The sequence below is a fragment of the Bufo gargarizans genome, chromosome 1, assembly GCF_014858855.1.
Source record: "Bufo gargarizans isolate SCDJY-AF-19 chromosome 1, ASM1485885v1, whole genome shotgun sequence".
Taxonomy (NCBI): domain Eukaryota; kingdom Metazoa; phylum Chordata; class Amphibia; order Anura; family Bufonidae; genus Bufo; species Bufo gargarizans.
In genome coordinates this window covers 665,248,892-665,272,599 of record NC_058080.1, presented here as the reverse complement: position 1 = coordinate 665,272,599, position 23,708 = coordinate 665,248,892, and the positions used below count along the sequence as shown (strand labels likewise).

The 23,708-nt window shown below is 47.8% G+C and overlaps 1 protein-coding gene across 2 annotated transcripts in view; it reads left to right on the top strand.

The window, feature by feature from the left end:
• Positions 1–4,419: 4,419 nt before the first annotated feature.
• Positions 4,420–23,708, top strand: part of CERT1 (ceramide transporter 1) — a 73,893-nt gene continuing 54,604 nt past the window's right edge. For both annotated transcript variants that reach the window (XM_044276084.1, XM_044276083.1), the window contains exons 1-2: positions 4,420–4,703; positions 14,059–14,193. In XM_044276084.1, coding sequence (XP_044132019.1) covers positions 4,608–4,703; positions 14,059–14,193 — 231 coding nt within the window. In that variant the 5' untranslated portion in view covers positions 4,420–4,607. The remainder of the gene's footprint in view (positions 4,704–14,058; positions 14,194–23,708) is intronic.

Genomic DNA, 23,708 nt, shown 5'->3' with positions numbered 1-23,708 from the left:
ATCATGTGCCAGCAGCCATAGGCCCCCCTATCATGTGCCAGTAGTCAGAGGCCCCCCATCATGTGCCAGTAGCCAGAGCCCCTCCCGATCATGTGCCAGTAGCCTGAGCCCCCCCATCAACATGTGCCAGTAGCCAGAGCCCCCCCCCCATCAACATGTGCCAGTAGCCAGAGCCCCCCCATCAACATGTGCCAGTAGCCACCAGTATTGTACACATATATAAAAAATAAAAAAAACACTTATACTTACCTCCATGTCAGCGATGCGATGCAGGCCTCTTCCGGCCTGTGTCCCGCACTGTACGGCTCAGGCGGCACGATGATGTCATCGTGCCACCTGCACTGGCCTCTGATAGGCAGCCTCTCAGAGGAAGGGACACACCTCTCCCTCCCCTGCCCCACAGCACTGCCATCTGTATCGCTGTCCTGAGGATGGTGATACAGATGACTAAGGAGACGAGCGCTTCCACAATGGAAGCGCTCATCTCCCTGTGTGACTGTCCTGCCGCTGCTGCCCCCACTTGCCACGACAAAAATATAGTTAGTTGCGGGCCGGCGCGGGGGGCCCCTAAGGACTATATGTAAGCGCCGGCCCTATGGGGTTATCCGCAAGTTAAAACATTTTTTTAAAGGGCCCCCTTTCATGTAATTAAAGGAGTATTCCAGTTACAAAATGTAATCCCCTATCCACAGGAAAGAGGGTAACTATTAGATTAGTGGGGGTCCTACAGCTGGGACCCCACTGATCACTAGAATGGCTAGCCCTGTGGAGCTGAACTGAAATGGATGGAGCGGCTGGTCGGAAATGCATGCCGCGGCTCCATTCATTTCTATGGGAGCACTGAGTGCAGGACTCAGCTATCTTCGGCGCTTTCATAGAAATTTACGGGGCGACGGCGAGAATTTCTGACCAGCCCCTGTTTTCGCTATTTGTGGGGTCCCAGTGGTAGGAACCTCATCAGTTTAATAGTTATCTCCTATCCAGTGGATAGGGGTTAACTTTCTCTAACCAAAATACCCCTTTAATCACTTTAAAGGGTTTCTACCACTTAGGTGTCACATATTTAGCTGTCAGACACTAGCGATCCGCTAGTGCAGGGGTGCACAACGTTTCCTGGTTGGGGGCCACATTGCCAGACTGAACCAATTACGAGGGCCGCAATTAAAATGTAAAGGTGTATTAACAACTGAAATATTGTACTTATGGCATATTGAACACACATTATATACCATTAATGTCTAGTTACACTTCTAGGACTCCCATCTAATGGGAGAAATACATGAAAAATGCATGTGAGCAGCCACAAGACATAGGCATACATGTCTGTTACCAGATGGTTGGGGGCCGCACAGAATGGTATCGAGGGCCGCATGTGGCCCCCGGGCCGCAGGTTGTGCACCCCTGCGCTAGTGTCTGCTCTGGCCAACCATCCTAATATAATTGCTTTTGGGGCGGTGGTTTGGCTAAAAAAACTACTTTTATTAATATGCTAATGAGCCTCTAGGTGCTATGGGGGCGTCATTAGCACCTAGAGGCTCCGTCTACCTTCAGAAACTGCCGCCGCCCAGCGCGGATCGCTAGTGTCTGACAGCTAAATATGTGACACCTAAGTGGTAGAAACCCTTTAAGGCCTCATGCACATGACAGTATGTATTTTGCAGTCCGCAAAAAATACGGATGACGTCCGTGTACATTCTGTATTTTGCGTAACTGAACAGCCGGCCCCTAATAGAACAGTCCTATCCTTGTCCGTAATGCAGACAATCATAGGACATGTTGTATTTTTTTGAGGAACGGAAATACGGACATACGGAAACGCAATGCACACGGAGTAACTTCAGGTTTTTTTTTGTGGACTGATTGAAATGAATGGTTCCGCATAAAGTCCGCAAAAAACCCGCAATGGACACGGAAAGAAAATACGTTTGTGTGCATGAGCCCTTATAGTGATAATGTTGAAAATATTCCTACTGGGCCGGCGGTGTAATTAGATTACGGACAGTGTTTGGATCACGTACCGTACATTCGCCACACCATCCTAGCCCTAGCTGTTACAACCCTTGAGTTACGCCTGTGCAGTCAGGCAGTCTCAGGCACTGTGAGCAGTAAGTGCTCTAGGCTGCTTGACTGCGCAAGCGCAACCAGCATATATCGCGGGTTCTATCTGAGCTAGGATCACATGCCGAAAGTATAGCACATGATCCAGGAAGTGCCCGCAACCTAATTACACAAGGAGCGCAGCACTGGGCCGACATTACGACTTAAAGGGGTTGTCCGGGTTCAGAGCTGAACCCAGACATACTTCCATTTTCCTCCCGGCAGCCCCCCTGACATGAGCATCGGAGCAGTTCATGCTCCGATGCTCTCCTTTGCCCTGCGCTAAATCACGCAAGGCAAAGGCATTTTTTGGAGGTCCGGTGACGTCCCGGGCTCTCCATGGGGCTGCCAGGAAGCCCGGTGACGTCACTGGCACTGATGGGCAGGATTTAGCACTATCCTAGCCAGTAAAACGGGCCCGCCCATCAGAGCAGGTGACGTCACTGAACACACTGCCGGGTGGAAGTTTCCGCCCCGGCAGTGTGTTATTGAAAACAAAAGACCCCGTGCCCTTCGCGATCTAGGGCAGGGCAAGGGAGCGCATCGGACCTTGAGATGCTCCGATGCTAGCCTCAGGGGGGCCGTCGGGGTGAAAATAAGGGTATGTCCGGGTTCAGCTCTGAACTTGGACAACCCCTATAATGACATGAAGGGGAGGACCGTTTAAAAAGAAAAAAAGAAATTGAAGATAACCCCTTTAAGCCCCAGCAGTGCACGGAATATCAAAGACCAGCATAAAGCCTCGTTCACATTTCCGTGTCAGTGTCACGTCCGTGAAAAAAAGCGTACGTGTTTCATCCATGAAGCTGTCCGTGAAGGATCCATGGTTGGTCCGTGTGTCATCCGTAATTCACTGATGTTGCTCAGCTGAAAATTAATTTCCAAAGAATCTTCTATTGTCTTCAGTAAAAAACTGACGCAACACGGACACAACATGGACGTGTGTCAGTGATTTTCACGGACCCATAAACTTCAATGGGTGTGCTTAGTCCACATCACGGATCAAAGTAGAGCATGTCCTCTTCTGGGAACTTAAAGTGGCCCTGGAAAAAATACTAAAAGTGGCCCCGTTTTGTAGTTGGGTCCAAATTGAATGAAGGCAGGGCCAACACAAGTAGGCAGGGCCAACACAAGTAGACAGGGCCAGCAATAGCATACTGTGGCACATTATACCACCCCAGCAGAGCCAAAATACCGTCCATCACAAAATACACCCCCAAAAACGTCCACTGGCCGGCCATGAGGAGGGCTCAAGTGGCCCCCTGGGCATCAGCTCACCGGGAAACTTCTCTGTAAGGTCTATGACCAATCCACCCCTGGTCATTGTGATTTTTTTTTACTGACCTACGGAAAAGAGTGTTGAAATGTAAACAGACACATTTAAATCAATGGGTACGTGCGCTGTCCGTGGAAAATGCAGACAGCACAAGTCAGTGAAAAATTGAATTGGCTCTTGATAAATGACCCCCAATGAGTCTATACACGTGTGTTTTTCATACAGGACTTGCCCATTCAGGTCAGTGAAAAAAAACTGAAGCACACTGATGGATAGTCCAGTTTCAAAATGGTTGCAAGGAGATGCTATGTGTTATTTTTCAATGGGACCACTCCGCACTCCATGTGTTGTCCACATCCGTTGCTCTGTTCCGTGGCCCCGCAAAAAAAAATAAACCATGTCCTTTTCTTGTCCATTTTGCGGACAAGAATAGGCATTTCTATTATGGGGCCGTTTTTCGCTGACAGAACTCACGCATGTTTGCGCACAAGTCCTAAGGCCATCATATTTCCATGGCAGATTTCCGCACCAAAATGTTCTCATTGAATTAAATGGAAATTCCGCGCTGTAGTTCACAGTCGTTGATTGAAATTCCACATTACGGAAAAAATAAATCATTTTCACTGTTGACGCTGATTCTGTGTGAGCGTTCCCATTGAAATCAATAGAAAGCGTAATAACTTTAAAATCCGCTTTAAAAACTGCTAGAAGCGCCTAAATGTGAACACACCCTACAGCAGCACGATGAAAGGACTAAACACCTCATGTCAGCATGTACACTTTATTATAACCTATAAAGTCTAGCTTATTCAAATCCTAAATAAAAGCAGCAAGACCAGCGTCGTAGCGATGACGTCACACAGCCAACATGGTCGGGCTTCACCGTTCTTCCTAGAACGCGGCTTCTCTGACGTCACACTGCGGGGGCGGGCTCTTGCAGACGGTCTGGTTAGGCTGTCACACGAGCCGCGTTTGGTTGGAGCGAAGTTTAGAAAAAAAAAAAAGGGGCGGGGTTGAGTCGGAACCTGTGTGTTCCCCGGCCACGCCTTTCCACAGAGGCGTGACGTCAGCTGGAGAATATGGCGGCGCTTGGATGTCTGTAGTTTGCTGCTCGAATCTGTCGCATGTTTATTTACGTCCGGATCTGTCCAGAGAAGGCTCGCCCCGGAGCGGCTGACAGGAAGCTCCGTGCAGCGTCGTCACCAGGGAAGTACGAAGGTTTGAGCGGCCGCTCATGTCGGATAATCAGAGCTGGAACTCCTCAGGATCCGAGGAAGACCTGGAGACCGAGTCCGGGCCGCCGGTGGAGCTGTGTGGGGTCCTCTCCAAGGTGGGTGCTCTGCTCCTGGATGACTGTGGCTGTGCTGGGATTTCCTCTCTTGTCGGTTCGATCTTGATCGCATGACCTTTAACAAGGCGGATCCCTGGTCTCAGTGAACTGTCCCTTTAAATACCATCAGTGTCATCCATCGACCCCTCCATCCTCCTGGGGTAGGTCCCATCAGGGTGGCAGTACTTACCTCTCCCACCCATGTAGAGGGATTTGGTGACACTGGCTGACCCCCACTTTCCTCTACTTCCTCCCAGTCTCCCTCTACTTACCTATAGCTTCTAGTGGTAAGTGCCCGTCTGTCTCAGGCTGCTCCAGAACTACAGCCCCCATCATGCCTGTGGCTGTCAGGACACGCTGGGGGTGGCCGCTGCACCCCATTGACTTATAGGGTGAGATTCTTAATACATTCTTATAGGGTGGGTCATACCATGATTACTGTTTATGTTTAGGACATGTTGGGAGTTGTAGTTTTTGTAAGAGCTACAGGTTAGAAAATTTCAGAAAGCTGGGATGTAGTCCTGTGTTGATGTCTTGCCCGGTTTCTCTTGGTTGCTAGGGGCAGCCATGGTGATGTCACTGACAGTACTCTGGTTGTTAGGCAGTGCATCCCTAGCAACCAAACGGAGAAGTAGCGCTGATGTTGCACGTCGATGTGGCTCTTAGTAAGGGTCCCCCGCCCATCCTCCGGTGTCGGCCACTTAACACATTCTCCAATGATTCGTGGCTTACTATTGATTGACATTCTTTTGTGTTTGCCTTATTCCGGTTTCCATCTGTGTACGTGTATTGGAATTTGCACTTACTAGTTTATGGGGAGGGAGGGGAGGGGGCAGGATCAGTCGTGTCCCTTTAAAACTCCACGGCACATCGATGACATGTGACACTATGGTGGGTGTATACGATATATATTCGCGGTTGCTTCTTGTGGATCCGTGGCCTGTGCATGACTGGGGAGTGAAGCAGCTCTTGTTTTCTCTCTCCAGTCGCCTGACCAACTCTCCTATGGCCCACGGTGCTCTCTCCGCATGACTTGCATTGAGCCCAAGTAGCTTCTGCCAGACGCTTCTCATCTCCCCAAAAACAAGAGGATCGCGCATGTTGGAATCAAACCTGCCTGATCCTTATCTCCACTGCCATCCGCCTTCAGGAGACCACCGTACACATTGGATGGTTGGTCAGAACTGTTGCAAATCCGGCAGGTTCAGTCGATACTCGTACATCCAGTAATGTCTTGCCGGCTTAAAGAGGTTACTCACCGTCTACCGTTAAGTTAAAGGGGTTGTCCGAGATTATTAAAATCCCGCAAAAAAAAAAAAAAAAAGCATACTCTCCTCTTTCTCCTGCACCATGTACTGCTGAGGGCAGTGATTGGCTGCAGCAGTGACATTTCATACTCTTGTCCGGCACATCGCCAATCGCAGACGGTGCTGCAGAAAGGGCTGAGGTTTAGGCTATTTTGTTTGTCCAAGGATTTTAAGTATCAACCCCTTTAAAAGCTGAAGTGTGCTGCATCAGCTATGTCCAGGAAACCCCTTAGGCCGGGTTCTCGCATTGAGTATTTATTCCGGAATGTCAGTAGAGGAATCCGCCCTGAAATTCTACCTGAAAGTGGCATAAAAGGATAGTGAATGGGGATTTCAATTAATTCCATTCAAACACAACTATAAAAATCTCCCTTGGATGCTAGGAGTGCTGCCGGGGTACAGATCCACAGCTTACACTGTCGGTTGCAGCAGTGATGCAGATTTTCAGTGCGGATTCAATTCATTGCCACGCGTGGAATCCACGGATCATTTGGTAATGAAATCCACAGGGTGATTTTGACACTTTTTGTGACACCCCCCCCCCCCCTTCAAGGGGTTGTTAGATGCCAGAAAAAAACTTACTAATAATCTTTAATTCTTTGAACTGTACAGGTGGTCTGATGTCAGAGGGGGGGGGGGGGGGCGGCATTCTCTTCTGTGTAGTAAGGTCACAGCTTATAGAAGAAGCTCCACTTCTGTGCAGTTCTTAACATAAAAGTAGATTAGTGACTTCATTTATTTTACATTTGAAAAAATGGTAGCAAGCTTTTAGCTAGTGTCAGAGCGCCCCTTTAATGTACAGTGGTCGGAGTTCTGTGCAGAGGAGGGTAATAGTGTCGCGACACCATGCATTCAGATCAGATATTGAGGTCATTTTCTATGGCTAATAAAACATAGACCTTTGGTGTTCTAATGTTCCTCTGTTATTCCTGCTACGACTTTATGAAAGAATTGCCAGCTGGGTGTTACCAGCTGGGGGCGTGTCAGTGTAATGTCTCACACAGTCCAGTCAGTGTTGGACTGTGTAGGGAATAGTAACACCCAGTTGGCCATTTATTCATAAGTTTCTTGGAGGAATAATAGAGGGACGGCATGGTACAGAATTATACAAAATTTGCTTCAGAGTTGTCGTTTTATTGGGAATACAAGTATTCACTAAAACAGATGCGACTCTTTAAATTTCACATGGATTTTAGTGTGTACTTAATGTCAAAATCTCTGCACATCCACGTTCTGTTGTTTCCAATGGGAAGTTGTGCTGTCATTCAAGGGTGTGTCCGCAGGTAAACTGCAGAACATTGCAGATGATGAGTCCGTTCCTTTGATGGGAATGAGAAAAATGTTGCTGCCTACGGAAGATGCCCGTGTTCTGCCGATCTGTGGTTTGTGGACCAATAGATAGACATGGACTCATGCACACAGTGGTGTAGTTTATGCAGATTTTTGTGCCGTTCTTGCTGCGCTTCTGCACGGAATTGCATGTGTTACTGGCGGATTTTGAAGTGTGTTTGCGCCAGATCTCACCTGACAATCCGCGCAGACTATTGACATGCCGCAGATTTCAAAATCCGCACTTGCAGGTCGAATTCCGTGAAAAATGTTTTACACCGTGTACATGCGTTTTTTTTTTTTTTTTTTTTTTATATTTATTTTGAAATTCTCATCTGCTGTATTACGCAGCTGGAAGATCCGTGCATCAGATATACAGCTCTCAGATACATTCACACGACCTTATCTGTTTTGTAGTCGGCTCGCACTTTTTACGGGACACGTTGTCAAAATGGCTATTCTTGTCTGCTGAACGGACAGGAATAGGACATCTCCTGTAATTTGCGACACAAATTAGATCCGTGTGCCGTCTGCCTATTTTGCGTCTCCATAAAAATGAGTGCAGATCGGACGCGGACCTAAAATACGGTAGTGTGAATGAGGCCTAATGCTACAGGTTTCACCCAGTATAATACAGAGGGTGAGAACCACGGCAAAGCCGCGCGTCCTGCCTCATTTTCCGCAGTCTCCAGTGGAGTCGGGTTTGAGCCGTGAACGGAGCAGCAGATGTCTGCAGCTCCTCTCCCCGCGCGCCCTGCCCTGTGATAGTAAGAGGATGTTGTGGTGCCGCCCTCCTCCTCCTCCTACATTTGGAAATAATCAGATGTCCTAATAGAAGTGTTTGGAATTTCTCAAGTCCCCTTGGGTGTGTCTGTAATGTAAGGAGGATCGCAGCTCTGAGGTTATGTGCAGGCCGGGGACGGTGAATATCAAGAGCCTCGTGTTTGGTTCTGCAGCTGGCGCTGTGAGGGGCACAGACAATGTTTGTGAATGGAGGCAGTGCCCGGATTATGCCAGGCTGTTTCTGTGACCTTTGCACAGCGGGGTGGAAATTAAATAATTGACGGTGTTAATTCTCCTTTTGGCTTGGGGTGGTGTGAGAGTTGGATTACAGGGAGTGATATCCAGCGGAGCGTCTGACGTGAGGACCACCAGGATGTGGTCACTTCCTTCCTTGCTGCTGTCAGCTAATGCCTTTTACCCGGTCACTCAGGCCATCGCAGCGTAAATGTTGAGGTCCTCGCAGCTATAGCATAGTTCAGGTTTTCTACTTTAAGGTCCCCTAAGGGCTCATGCACACGACCGTATGCCCTCTGAGACATATGGCTCGCTCGGGGACCATATATGTCCGGAGCGGCATACATTGTGCGCAAGGGAGTGCACAGCATCATAGGTTACTACTATGATGCTGTGCGCCCATTGTCCCGCACTCTATCGATATTATGAGTGCGGGACAATAGCCTCGCGGGCGGACCGATGCGCACATCATAGTAGTAACCTATGATGCTGTGCGCTCCCGTGGCTAACCTCCGGCACTCCAGCTACGGTAAAACTACTACTCCCTAGATGTGCACTTGCTTGTCTGTTTTCAGAAATCCATAGAAATGAATGGAGCATGCTGGGAGTTGTAGTTTCACCACAGCTGGAATGCCGGAGGTTAGCCATCACCGCCCTAAGGCCTTGTGCACACGACCGTATGTATTTTGCGGTCCTCAAATTGTGGATGCCGTCCGTGTTGCCTCCACTTTTTTTCTGCAGACCAATTTACTTCAGTGCATCCGTGGTCTACATTTTGCGACCAAGTGAAGGACATGTTTAAGGCTACTTTCACACTAGCGTTCATGGGTCCGTTCGTGAGCTCCGTTTGAAGGAGCTCACGAGCGGACCCAAACGCCTCCGTCCAGCCCTGATGCAGTCTGAATGGACGCGGATCCGCTCAGACTGCATCAGTCTGGCGGCGTTCAGCCTCCGCTCCGCTCGCCTCCGCACGGCCAGGCGGACAGCTGAACGCTGCTTGCAGCGTTCGGGTGTCCGCCTGGCTGTGCGGAGGCGAGCGGATCCGTTTAGACTTACAATGTAAGTCAATGGGAACGGATCCGCTTGAAGATGTCACCATATGGCTCAATCTTCAAGCGGATCCGTCCCCCATTGACTTTACATTGAAAGTCTGAACGGATCCGCTCAGGCTACTTGCGCACTTGCGAAATTTTTCGGAGTTATTAATGCAGACGGATCCGTACTGAACGGAGCCTCCGTCTGCATTAATATGATCGGATCCGTTCAGAACGGATCCGATCAAGCGCAAGTGTGAAAGTAGCCTTTTATCTGTTTGCAGAAGGGGCGTACGGAGGCGGGTCCTCCATGTGCTTTCTGCATCCGTCTGTCCGTTCTGCAAAATGGTAGAACATTTTTGCAGAATCCAGACCACAGACCCATTGACTTACAGACTGTATCCATATTGTGGAGGCCTTAAAAGGGCATCTATCAGCAGATTTGTACCTATGGAACCGGCTGACCTGTTACATGTGCGCTTGGCAGCAGAAGGCATCTGTGTTGGTCCCGTCTTCATATGTGTCAACATTGCTGAGAAAAATTATAATATATGCAAATGAGCCTCTAGGAGCAACAGGGGCGTTCCCATTACACCTAGAGGCTCTGCTCTCTGCCAGGACCAGGTGTGATGATGTTATCCCATGTAGTCCTGTCAATTAAAGTGCAGGGGGCGCGGCAGTTGCAGAGAAAGCAGAGCCTCTAGGTGTAATGGCAACGCCCCCGTTGCTCCTAGAGGCTCATTTTGCATATATTAAAACATTGTTTCTCTGAGCAATGCGGGCACCTATGAACATAGGACCAACACGGATTCCTTCAGTTGCCGAGCGCACATGTAACGGTTCAGCCAGTGTCATAGGTACAAACCTGCTGACAGATGCCCTTTAAGCTTATTTCTACAGCAGTCGCGGTCCTCATGACGGGGCACCTTTCTGATAAGTACCGTCCTAAGGACATCTTTGAAGTTTCTTGAGCTTTTCGTGTGTGCGCGCAGGAGGCCACGTTCATGAGTTTTGTCTGCATATCTTGTTCGTCCATGGGGACAGCCCGCGGAAATGATTTTCAGACAGGTTGCCTTATAATCCGCCCAGTCCTGTTTCCATGAAATCATTACCCATTTCCTTCTCCCTAGAAACCTACTCAGCCGGTGGACGTGGTTGTAGGAAGACATCTGGCAGCCAGAAGTGGCGGTGGGGGGGTCTTATATCGGAAAGAGAACCTGTCACCTCTCCTCACCTGTCCAATAAATACTTTTATCCCACTCAAAATAAAAAATCTGCAGCCTGCCTTATGCCAGTCCTTAATTATTCCTCCTGGAAATGTATAAATGGACATCTGGTGTCAGGAGGGCTGACGGGTCATCTCTGGGGTACCGTCTCACCTGTACGGTGCGGACATTGACCTGCGGTGTGGATTTTTGAAGCAGCAGTTCTTTGTGTGGATTTTCATTTGGATTTCCTACTTTGGAGTGCAGAGCGTAACATCTAGTGGAAATCCGCATACAGCTCTAAATGCAGATTCTGCACGGAAGTAGATTTTTCCCAGCGTATTTAACCCCTTCAGTGTATTTGATGCTATTTCTTCAGCTATGTCTGGAAGTAGCCTGGCTATTGTTCTCTGATGTCAGGCGTCTGAAGGGTTGGATTACAACTTGCCTGATCCTATGGTATCCTCTTAGGATGATTAAACAGCCCCGATCCTGCTTGTTCATCGGGTGATTGGCGACAGTATTACACGGCAAGATCATCGCTATCATTTCCGCACGAGGGGCGGAGCTGTTCAGTGCCAGTGCTACTGCAGAACAGCTGATTGGCTGAGCTGCGGTTGTCCGCCCCCGACCCCACCCAAATCAGATAGTGATTGCCTATTCTGAGGATCGGCCATTGCTTTTAAAGGAGTGGGAAACCTCTTTTAATGGTGTATTCGGGTTAGATGAAGTTATCCCCTATGTGCTAAATGGGGGATAGCTTACTAATCAGTGGGGCACTGTCTGCTGGGACCTCTAACAAACCTGGGAACAGGAGTCCCCCGCCCTGATGGACGGGCAGGTTGCGTGCGCCCTGTCAGGCTACTTTCACACTAGCGTTCGGCTGTCCGCTCGTGAGCTCCGTTTGAAGGGGCTCGCGAGCGGACCCGAACGCTTCCGTCCAGCCCTGATGCAGTCTGAATGGATGCGGATCCGCTCAGACTGCATCAGTCTGGCGGCGTTCAGCCTCCGCTCCGCTCGCCTCCGCACGGACAGGCTGACAGCTGAACGCTGCTTGCAGCGTTCGGGTGTCCGCCTGGCCGTGCGGAGGCGTGCGGATCCGTCCAGACTTACAATGTAAGTCAATGGGGACGGATCCGTTTGAAGATGCCACAATATGGCTCAATCTTCAAGCGGATCCGTCCACCATTGACTTTACATTGAAAGTCTGGACGGATCCGTCCGAGGCTATTTTCACACTTAGCTTTTATATGCCAATATAATGCAGACGGATCCGTCCGAGGCTATTTTCACACTTAGCTTTTATATGCCAAAATAATGCAGACGGATCCGTTCTGAACGGAGCCTCCGTCTGCATTATTATGATCGGATCCGATCGAACGCTAGTGTGAAAGTAGCCTCACTCTGTTCATTCCCTATGGGACTGCTGGGGGATAGCAGAGTGGGGAGAGGAAGGTTGTGAGCCTTGAGTATCAGTACCTGGTCCTTTTGCCGAAGGGGAACTGGTATATGGGCACCTTTCCTGTATATTTCTCTCCCTCACCTGAGTGAAGTAACAGGCATGCTCAGCAGTGCAGACATGTATGCTTGTCAGCCATAGAACCGCATGTCTGGGCGTACGTTGGTCATATAGTGGCTCTGTGGAAGGAGATGCCTCCTTTCTGCTCCACGTGCCCAGTGTGTTGAGGCCCAGGAGCCAACTATCAACGAATAACTCATAGACTGGCATCCCCTGCACGTCCTGGCTGACCGCTAATGCCAAGTTAATTCAGAAACAAGAAAAGCCTGTTAGAGTTGTTTTCCGAGATTTTGATAACCTATCGTCAGGATATGTCTTCAGTATTAAATCAGTGGGGGTCTGACACCCGTGCCGCAGCCTCCTCTCAGTTTACTAAGCTCAGCGACATCTATTGTATAGCAGCTGAGCCCCATTAACTTGAATGGGACTGAGCTTCGTCTGGTCCCTGTGATTGATGAACGTGACGTCACTGGCCTAGAAAGAGGCAGACCAACACAGCCTCTTCAACTGCTGACCTTTAGAGGGGTGCCAGGAATTGGACCCACCAATCCAATGATGATGACCTGTCTTGAGGGATATCTATTCAGTATCCAAATCTAGGTAAACGCCTTTAATTCCCTTCTGCCCATGTAAGCTATTGTAACTATTATTCCATGCCCTTCCTGCCCACATGGTCATGGAATGCCTAGGAGGGAATAAGCCGCTGTGAGACACCTCTGGCGATCGAACATGTTGAGATTAAACATGTCCCACTAAAGGCCGTCCACAGCTCATATTGTGAGTTATCTCTAGATGTTTCGGGGCAGCAGTAATGGTGGTCATACCTCTTTCTGACTCTTTCCTCTCTGCACCCTCACTTTTGGAAGATATCAGTAGACTTGGTCCAGGAATTGCTTGTCTGGTCCCTATCTGCACATTTGCACCCTTCCTGTGTACCGCGTCCTAGTCCTCACGTGGTGGTTTGTACATGATAATAACTTGCTGAACAGCATTGCATAAAAGTATGGCTGGATCTCTTGGGTAATTCTCCTCTAGTGTCCCTCCCTGACCTGTCAGGAAGTGGATTGTTTGTAGAAACCTGTCTACGTGTCACCAGCGGTGTCAACATGTCTTCATTGGAGGGTAATCCTCAGGAGAAACCACCATTTTTGAATGTGGATTCACTGGGACTTGGGCCTCTTTCACATGTGCGTGTCTGTGATGACATCTATGACCAGATGGTCAGTGGTTCATCCGTGAAGGATCCGTGCTTTGTCCGTGTATCAATTTTTATTATTCTACCCTCCCTCTGTGTGTTATCACTGACAGAACATGAGGGCCATCTGTGTTGTGTCACTGGTTTTCACAGACCCATAGGCTTCAACGGGCACCACGGACCTGATTAGTCCAATTCTCCGTCGTTTTCCACTGGTCCATTAAAATCAGTGGAGGACACGGACAGCACGCATCAGTGATTCACTTATATGTGAAGGAAACCTTACATGTTTTTCCCCTTTACTGGGCCATATTGAGTGCCTGATGTCAGAGCAAACTAGTTATATTCTTTGTGACCTTTTTCCTTCTATAGGGTGGTGAACAGCATCTTATAGCCTCCGCTGCCATCTTGACGTTGGTCAAGAAGCATTAGTCTGAGACCCTTTCTACACGGGTATGCACAGGGGCAGCAGATACAACCGGAGGAACCGGCAATGGAGAGGAATGGAGCATCGAAATAGATCTTTAACATGCCTAGGAGTTTCCAATATTGTCATCATACCAGTTCAATACATTGTCACGCCATCCCATGAAAAAGTATATATTTTTTTGTAACATGGGAACCTACAGAGGAATAGCCAACGAATTTCATCCATGGGTCATATGTGTGTGATATATTATCTATCTATCTCTTTTGGGGTCTTGGTCCTGACTGAAATATTTAACATTTTTGTCACTTTATTTTTCTAGTGGACCAACTACATACACGGCTGGCAGGATCGATGGGTGATCCTGAAAAATAACACCCTGAGCTACTACAAGTCGGAGGATGAGACGGAGTATGGATGCAGGGGCTCCATCTGCCTCAGCAAGGCGGTCATCACGGTAAGCGTTACTTCCAGTCTCTGTGTGTAGATCTTCTGAGGATCAGCCATGAACTGTAGGAGGCCCTGTCCTTTCTTCTCAAGGGAGATAAGCTGCTGCCCGAGGTGTCTGCCGCCAGTGACTCCAGGGTGTGGAGTCGGTCAGGCAGAGCTCCCACTCCTTCAGTAAATGGCGCATAGGTTACTGTAGTAAAGGGATCAGTATGGAAGTCCCAGACGCCATTTCTTCTCTTTCCATAGGGGTCATGGGGACATGGTAAGAACCTGGAATAACCTTTTTTTCCAGGTCTGTTTCATTGATATATTAAATGGAAGGAAAGTAAATCTCTGCCTTTATAAAAGGAGTTAATAACGCAGTCTGTTTGTTCTAGACTTTTGTCTTTGTCTCTTTGTTCTTTTTCAAGACCATTTCAGTAAAGCAAATAATGTCCTCCCCCTTGAGCCGCCTCGGCACCATTCTCAAGGTCTGGGCTTTTCATTCACCATTGTATTCCCTGCTTTCATAAGAAATGGCTGCTATCTCCTCAACGCCCTGTCTGACTGCTGACATCCAGTGATGTCTCTGTGGGGGCAGACGACCCGCCTGCAGCGGCTCAGCTCCTCCGCCCTCAGGCAACTCTTCCTGCCTGTGCAACGGTGCTGTTCACACTAATGCAGGGACGTTATGTGCACCCAAATTTCCATTCACAAATCTACACTCATTGAGGCTATTTAAGGGATTGATTGACTTCAGCAAATGGCATTTATCATGCAGACAAAGTTAAAGGGGTTTTCCGGGAGTATTTTACTTTTTGACCTATCCTCGTGATCACGATAAGTCATCAGTATCTGATCGGTGGAGAACCAACACCCCGGACCCCTTTGAGCGTGACGCTCATGAAGCGCAGCACCATACGAAGTGTAGCAGCTGCCCTTGGTATTGCGCTCAGCCTCATTCACTTCTATGAGGCCACGTGGCAGATGAACGTGATGTCACTGGCCTAGGAAAAGTGAGAGAAGGCCGTGGCACTCACAGGAACTCCGGTGCCTTCCCTTCAGCTGATTGGCGGGGCTCCGCCACCCCACCATCACCACAACCATAGGATAGGTCGTCAGTTAAAAACACTTGGGAAAACCCCTTTAATACCAGGCACTTTCTGATGTCTTGTGATTGTCCATCTTGCCACCTTTGCGGGCTGGATTTATTTTTTTCATCACCTCATACGTTGCTTGTATCCAGGGGTTACGTCCACCCTGTAATCCAGCAACAGTGGTCGTGCTTGCGCACTATAGGAAAAAGCATTGGCCTCTCTTGTGACTGGGACCATGAGACTGTGCATAGACCAACACTTTTTCCTATAGTGTGCAAGCATGGCCACCGCAGCTGGGTCTACAGCGAGGGCAAGGGGGACAGTGGGGAAAATATAGTTACCTGGATCTCCAGTACTACACTTGTATTACTGCAGGTAAGGGTACTTTCACACGTGTTTTTCTTTTCCGTCACAGGGGCTCTATACCGGAAAAGAACTGATCAAGTATATCACCATGCATTCTGAATGGAGAGTAATCCGTTCAGTTTGCTTCAGGATGTCTTCAGTTTGGTCGTTTTGACTGATCAGGCAAAAGAGAAAACCAGCGAAAAAAACTGAAGACTTGCCTGTCCGGCATTTTTCCCCATAGGAATGTATTAGTGCCGGATCCGGCATTCAGAATACTGGAATGCCGGATTGGTCCTTCCGGTCTGCGCATGCGCAGACTGAAAAAAAGGGGAAAAAAAATAAATGCCGGATCCGTTTTGCCGGATGACACCGGAAAGACGGATTCGGCATTTAAATGCATTTTTTCGACTGATCAGGCATTGCTATATAATGCCATCAGTTATCATACATTTTGCCTGATCCGGCAGGCAGTTCCGGCGACGGAACTGCTTGCCGGATCACTCTGCCGCAAGTGTGATAGTACCCTAAGTCTGATTGTTTTGACAGATAACTTTTGAAAGGGCATCTCTCAGTAGATTTGTACCTAAGAAACTGGCTGACCTGTTACATGTGCGCTTGGCAGCTGAAGACATCTGTGTTGGTCCCATGTTCATATGTGCCCGCATTGCAGAGAAAAATGACGTTTTAATATATGCAAATGAGTCTCTGGATGCAATGGGGGCGTTGCCGTTACACCTAGCCTGTGAATCGCCACAAGAATGAGCAAACTGTTATTTATAAAGTCCCCTAAATCATCATTTCTGGGCAACAGCTGCTTCTGTGTAAATGGAGCTCTGCTGCCCAGAAACGATGAATCTCTATGGGGATGAGCGATTACTCGTCCCCATTCGGTGGAGGTGATTGCTGAATGCGAGTGCAGCTCTCTCCTCCTGTGGTGAGCAGGCAATTATCGGGAACTAACAGCTTGTTTCTGATCTTTGCCTGCTCGGTCAGCCTCTGTAAAGGGGCCTTTAGACACCTCTATAAATTTTTCTAGGCTCAAACAGAACCTGATATTTGTTTGATACCCTAGTACAGTGACACTATACAGTGAGGTTTCATTCTGTGTAAGCTCTTAGGCCACCTTCACATTGGTCCCTTACTCAATTTTTGCGGATCAGATGCGGACCCATTTATCCTAATGGGGCGGCAAAAGATGTGGACAGCACACTGTGTGGTGTCCACATCTGTATTTCTGTTCCGCGCCTTGCAAAAATAATAGAACATGCTTTATCCTTGTCCTTTTTGCGGGCCAGAATAGTCATTTGTAACATAGGGCGGAATGTGCGGTATTGCAAAACTTGGGACACGGGCGCTATCCATGTTTTGCAGACTGAAAAACAGATACATTCGTGTTACTGGACTAGTGTTGAGCGAACTTGTGTTTTAAGTTCGCCATCTAAAGTTCGGGTTATCGAAGTATTCCGCTACCATGCACCATAACTGCATTTAGAATCCATAACGGGATACTTCGATAACACAAACTTTAGATGCCGAACTTAAAACACAAGTTCGCTCAACACTAGACTGGACTCTTGCACTGTAGATGGCTGTCGGACAAACACTAGTTCAGCTGACTTCTGTTCCTCCACACACATGCATGCTCAGCTACATATGGGTTCTCAATATGGCTATAATCCGCTGTAATACTCTTTTGGCTGCAACATATCTTCCTTGAAAACAAAGGACATGTTGAAATCCAACTGCCCCACCCTTCATTCCCTCAACATCTGTTTCCAGAGGAGCGTGAACACCCCCTGACCGACTAGATGGTTAACCTGGCCCACCAAAATCAACATTTGGCCGTTTATCTAATGTGTCCGGCCACTTGGGCTGCTCTGTTTATTAGCAGATTGGGGTAGGGCGGAGCGCTCGCCCGGGGGACTGTCCTCTTGCAGGAGAACACTCGGCTGTTTAGAAGGCCATGCGAAAAGAATTATTTGGATTGTGAAGCGCGTGTCACATGAGGAGCAGCTGACTTTAATCACAACTGGATTTCCTCTTGCATAATGCAGATAAGACATGTACGGCTTCTCATTCACTTGTGAAATTCTTCGCATTTCTAGAATAGTTCAGTGTTTTGGCTCTGCATTGTCTTTGGGGTTTGGGTGATGCTACAATGGAGCACTTGTGTTAATATTGTATGGCTTCCTGCATGTTCTGGACCAGCTGTCAACCTGTACGCCATGTACCGCACTGGGCACTGACCATGTCTACACAGGGAATACTATCAATCACTGATACCTCCCCTGTGTACAGGTATCTCTGTATACACACTTACACAGGGAATACTATCAATCACTGATACCTCCCCTGTATACAGCTATCAGTGACTGTCAGGTATCTCTGTATACACACTTACACAGGGAATACTATCAATAACTAATAACACCTCCTGTGTACAGCTGTCAGTGACGGTTATCTCTGATAGTATTCTCTGTGTAAGTGTGTATACAGAGATACCTGTCAGTCACTGATGGCTGTACACGGGAGGTGCCCCTGTCTAATCTGCATGGAAACCTCTGCAGAAGGGTCATGCCGCTTTTATTTTTCTATGCCAAGGATCTGACAACATTGGGAGACCAACGGAAGAGGAAACCCACCATTTGCCCTAATTGGGGGCCATACATTAATTTCTGTTGATGCATGAGGCCCATGGTGGAGCTGCGGAGAACCGTGTGTACATCTGTGCTTGTAAATGAGTCATTTATAGAAAGGTTCAGTTGCATGATTGTCATGTGGTGGAGACAGTCAGCAAGTCTAAGTGTAGTAGATGAGATGTCGCCGCCCCCCCCCCCCCCCCCTTCCATTTCAATGTTCAACGGACAACCTCCCTCCCCCCCCCGTTTCATAAAATCCCCTCCCCCGTTTAAAAAAAATCCCACACAACTGACACTGACCTAATAGACCTCAAGGGTGCTAGTTTTTACATTTTTGTTAATAGTTGCTGGTGTTTTGCTTGAAAAATAAGATTTTGGTGGCTTTGTATTCTGCAGCACATTAAGTTGGCTCCTCATGACGTTTTCTTGGCTGAGGTAAAATGCAACCTGAAGATATTTCACTAGTTATTCTGAGCCCACGTGGGTGTAATGGAGGAACGTTTGACTGTAAGGTACACTATGCCGTAATATACCAGACACATAGGGGGCGATTTATCAAAACTGGTGTACAGGAAAATGGACTCAGATTCCACCTTTCATTTTCCAAAGGAGCTCTGAAAAATGAAAGATGGAATCTGATTGGTTGCCATGGGCAACACAGCCAGTTTTCCTTTACACCAGTTTGAATAAATCTGCCCCTGTAGTCTTCTACCTGTGTGTAGATTTTATTGATGTTGATGAGGGCACTCATTCCTTCCTAAGATCCGCGGTGTCTCATCCATGGACGGGAGGAGAGCCACAGGCGTCTGGAGGCAGTAAGGCACAGAATGGCCGCCTGACAAACCATTGAGACGATTTTATCAAACGCCGAATGTTCCTGCATCCAGTTTCTTCTAATCTCTTCTCCTCAGCTTAGTCGCTGCATAAATTAGGCCATGCATGACATTGGTGCATTCTCCATGGTCGTCTCCTTCCCTTTATGTCATTTCTTCAGGAAATGTTAGCCATTTTAGAGCGTGAAGCAGGTTTTAATGCCCAGTGTCAGATCCCCTGGCCTAAGAGAGATACTCAAGAATTTTCTGTCTAATAGCTTTATTCCAAAACTATAATACTAAATTTATATTCCGGTCTCTGCGGTCAAACCTACGACATGAAGGCCCACAACTATGAACTTCTGCTTAAAGGGGTTGTCTGCGTTAAGACAAGCACCTCGTTGATGAGCTTTTTGACGTCTGCATCTCTTGAGGGCTCAAAAGGGTTGTCTCGCTTCAGCAAGTGGCATTTGTCATGTAGAGGAAGTTAATACAAGGCACTTACTAATGTATTGTGACTATCCATATTGCTTCCTTCGCTGGCTAGATTCATTTTTCTATCAAATTATACACTGCTCGTTTCCATGGTTACGTGTAGAGATGAGCAAAGCGACTTCGGATGTCACATCCGAAGTCTTTTTGCTAAAAAATTTGTTATAATACTGTACGGAGATTGCAGGGTGGTCGTAACTGGAGATGAGCGCTAAAAAATGTTATACTGTACAGAGATTGGTCTCCGTTAGAATGTATGGGCTCAGATGAGCCAAAGTAAGGTGAAGTCACGTGTGACTTCGTTGAATAACGTCGGTAATTGATTATTACAGTGAAAAACCTTGGAACCAAGCTTTTCATTTGGTTCCACTCAGAACCGAAGCAGAGTACTGTTCTAAGTTTTGAAGTGGGTTTTTAGCTTTAATAATTAATTACCGAAGTTATTCAACGAAGTCGCACGCGATTTGGTGAATAACTTACCGTACTTTGGCTCATCGGAGCCCATACATTCTAATACTGAACGGAGACTAATCTCTGTACAGTATTATAACACACATTTTAGAGCTCCTCTCTAGATACGACCACCCTGCCATCCATCCGTTAGCATTGGACCAGACTTTGTCCCAGAATCCGTCTGGTCATGGTGGTTCACTGTAACTTGTACTCTGTGGTGGCCGGGGCTGGTACCGTACATCTATATACCCTTATACTATCCTGTTAGTCTCTCCCGTACACTACCAGATCCCCTCCATGCCCCTGGCAGCCGCAGTGCTTGAGGGTGGACACCCTTAGGAACCGAGGGAATGGATCTCCTCACGTGTTCTTAGTTTTGGGATATTTATGCTCCTGTACTGTATACCTGTCTACAGCGGGTAAGTTCTTCATCTGTCAGGACCTTGTTGCTGACATGGCAGCCTGGAAAATTCCATGCACGGCGTGTACGTGGCATGGCTAAATATTAAACAGGTTTTTGAATAGGTGACACATGGCTGATGTTTGCTGGATGTCTCGGCTCGTCTTTTTGCATGAAGATGGAGGTCTTGTAGAGAAGGGCCTCCTATAGCGTGTCCAGATAGAAGCCACATTGCTGAGAGATCCCAGAAGAATAAAAGCTGTTAACCAGTCATGTGAGGAGCTGCTGACAGTAGAAAGTCCTTCCTTCTTCTCTCACTGATTCCTTAAGAAGAGCACTTGGTTTAAAGAGGAGCTGTCACATCTCCCGACATGTCAGTTTTAGTAACTGCTTGCATCCCCTATGTACTAACAATTTCTTATAACTGATGTGCCATACCTTTATTATTCCTGCTAGAAGTTCTGAATGAAATGCTAGCAGTTTGCAATCGGGGTCCAGATTGGGGGGGGAGGGTCCCTGCACAGTCCAATGTTAGCTAATTAGTGCACCCCCCAACTGGTAAGGCTACTTTCACACCTGCATTAGGTGCGGATCCGTCTGGTATCTGCACAGACGGATCCGCACCTATAATGCAAACGATTGTATCCGTTCAGAATGAATCCGTTTGCATTGCCATGATAATGCAAACGGATCCATTTTGACTTACATTGAAAGTCAACGGGAGGCGGATCCGTTTTCAATTGCACCATATTGTGTCAGTGAAAACGGATCCGTCCCCATTGACTTACATTGTAAGTCAGGACGGATCCGTTTGGCTCCGCATCGTCAGGCGGACATCAAAACGCTGCCAGCAGCGTTTTGGTGTCCGCCTCCAGAGCAGAATGGAGGCTGATCGAAGGCAAACTGATGCATTGTGAGCGGATCCTTATCCATTCAGAATGCATTAGGGCAAAACTGATCCGTTTTGGGCCACTTGTGGGAGCCCTGAAACGGATCTCGCAAGCTGACCCAGAAACGCCAGTGTGAAAGTAGGCTAACTTCTAGTAGGAATAATAGAGGATTGACACCACATAGTGTCATAAGTATAGATGCTCCAGAAGTATTACATGGCGAATGCAGTAGTTACTAAGAAGCCAAGATTAGAGCAGGTTCTGTTCCTCTGCCCCGAGCACTAGAGCGTATTCTTCAGTATTGATCTGCGGTCCTGTCGAGCGGAGCCATGGATAATGAAAGAAAATGTACTCGCAGATCGCTGGCAACAGGAAAATGTTATTAGTGCCAGAGAGGAGAGGTGTCACCGTGTAATACATCAGCTGTTTGCTATTTCCTATCATTTTCCTTAAATTATTTTTTTTTTTTCTTATGACCTCGGCTATTTCCACCCCCAGTGAAGGTGCTATGGTAGTGCACCCCTGTTAGCGTAAAAGTGTGCGTCGTACAGGTATCTATCTGTAGAAATTCTCCTGCATTGCTAACTGACAGCAGTTTTAATGTTGTGGCGTTCCTCTGCATAGAACGCCGCAACTACCGATGTCAGGCCTCTAAAAGCTTGACACCATGCCCTGGTTAGGACTTCAAAGAAAGGCTCCATGTCAGCTTTGTCAACAGCGCAGCCCTGGCATTCGTGTAGACCTGTCAGCCGGGCCCTTCTGCATAGCGCTGATTGAACTTTTAGGTAACAGCAGAATAAACCGCTCTATAGGTATCTTTACTGCCACACTCCTTTACTGATCAATTTTCTTGGTCGTCTTCAAATGTGGTTTTGTTAAGAGTTAATTTACACGGTGCAAGCAAATTGTGGTCTATCGTTGCGAATGTTGTGGGATTTTTGCAGACCCGAATCAAACCGCAGCATTTTGCCAGGAATTTTGTTGACTGCAGTGTATGAATAGACCCTAGCAGTCTATAAGAATTGTTTTAAAGGGTATCCTTAGGGTGCATGCACACATTCAGGATTCATGTGCGGAGAATCCACACTGAAATCTGCAGGTGTTCGCAGGCAAATCTGTGCGGATTCAGGTCAGGAAAAATAAAATAAAATAAATTCACATGCTGCGAATTTTAAAATCCGCACAGCAGGTCAAAATCCACGTGGAAAAAATCCACATCGAGTGCATTGAGCATTTCAAATTCTCACAGAATTCAGTGTACATGACCTACGGTTTCGGATTTTCCGCACGCAAATCCGCGTGGAAAATTTGCATGCAATCCTGATCGTGTCCATTTAGCCTTAGGGTGCATGCACACGGTGCTCATTATGCGCATATTTTCATGTGGCAGCATAATACAGCACCAGCTAAGTAGATAAGATGTTTAAAATTTCATCTACACGGTGCAGAAATTTTCCTTCCGGAAATCGACCCGCTATGCGGATTTTGACATCCACGGCATGTCAGTCAGTCGCAGATTCGCAGACCCTTTGCAATGGATAGAGTTAGATCTGGAGAAAATCCACGCAAAAATCCGCAACACATATATTATGTGGAAATGCAGCTGTTCCATGTGTCCGTACCCGTAGGACAGGCCATTAATGTGTGATCGGTGGGACTCTCTCCATCAGACAGGAAGGGGCATGTTGGGTATTACATACCTCCCAACTCTGTAAACGAAGAAAGAGGGACACATTGTGCGCCGCGCTTTGCGATACATTTTTTCAGTCCTAGGCCAAGCCTCTAACGCTGCCCAAAACATAACTATACATATGCCCACGTTGTACCTCCTTCACAGGATTATGCCTGGCTGTGCCCCCAGTAATATGCCCAGTTATGTGACCCCCACAGAATGTAAAAACATAAACACCAGACCACATACTGACCTTGTTCCTAGCAGCAGCAGGACATTGGCTGCGCTAGTCTGTGAAGGAGGCGGAGCCGAGGCTAACTGCCAGCCGGCCCCGCCCCCGCAGACCAGAGTTGTCGAGAGCCGGCAGGGGGGAGGAATGATGAAGCAGGGAGCCGATGCCGACGACAGCTCTCTGCTTCATTATAGCAACTGTCTCTGCTTCCTATGGATGCAGTGACAGCTGCCAGAAAGCGGGACATGCCTCCCCCGTATAGTCCAGCAGGTGCCCCGTCCTCTTCACCAGTGTAACAGACATAGCACTATGTTCTTCGGTACGAGCGGCTAGCCAGGGTTGTTACTACATTGTGGGAAATGTTTTGAGCTGTAATGTGTAATTTTGCTGCCTTACAATCCCACATATAAACCTGATTAATGCTGGTTGTGGTGATATCTTGTATGTAATTTACATGTCTCAGCCGACGGCAGCAGGGTCCCCTGCGCTATTGGAATAAAGTACAGCT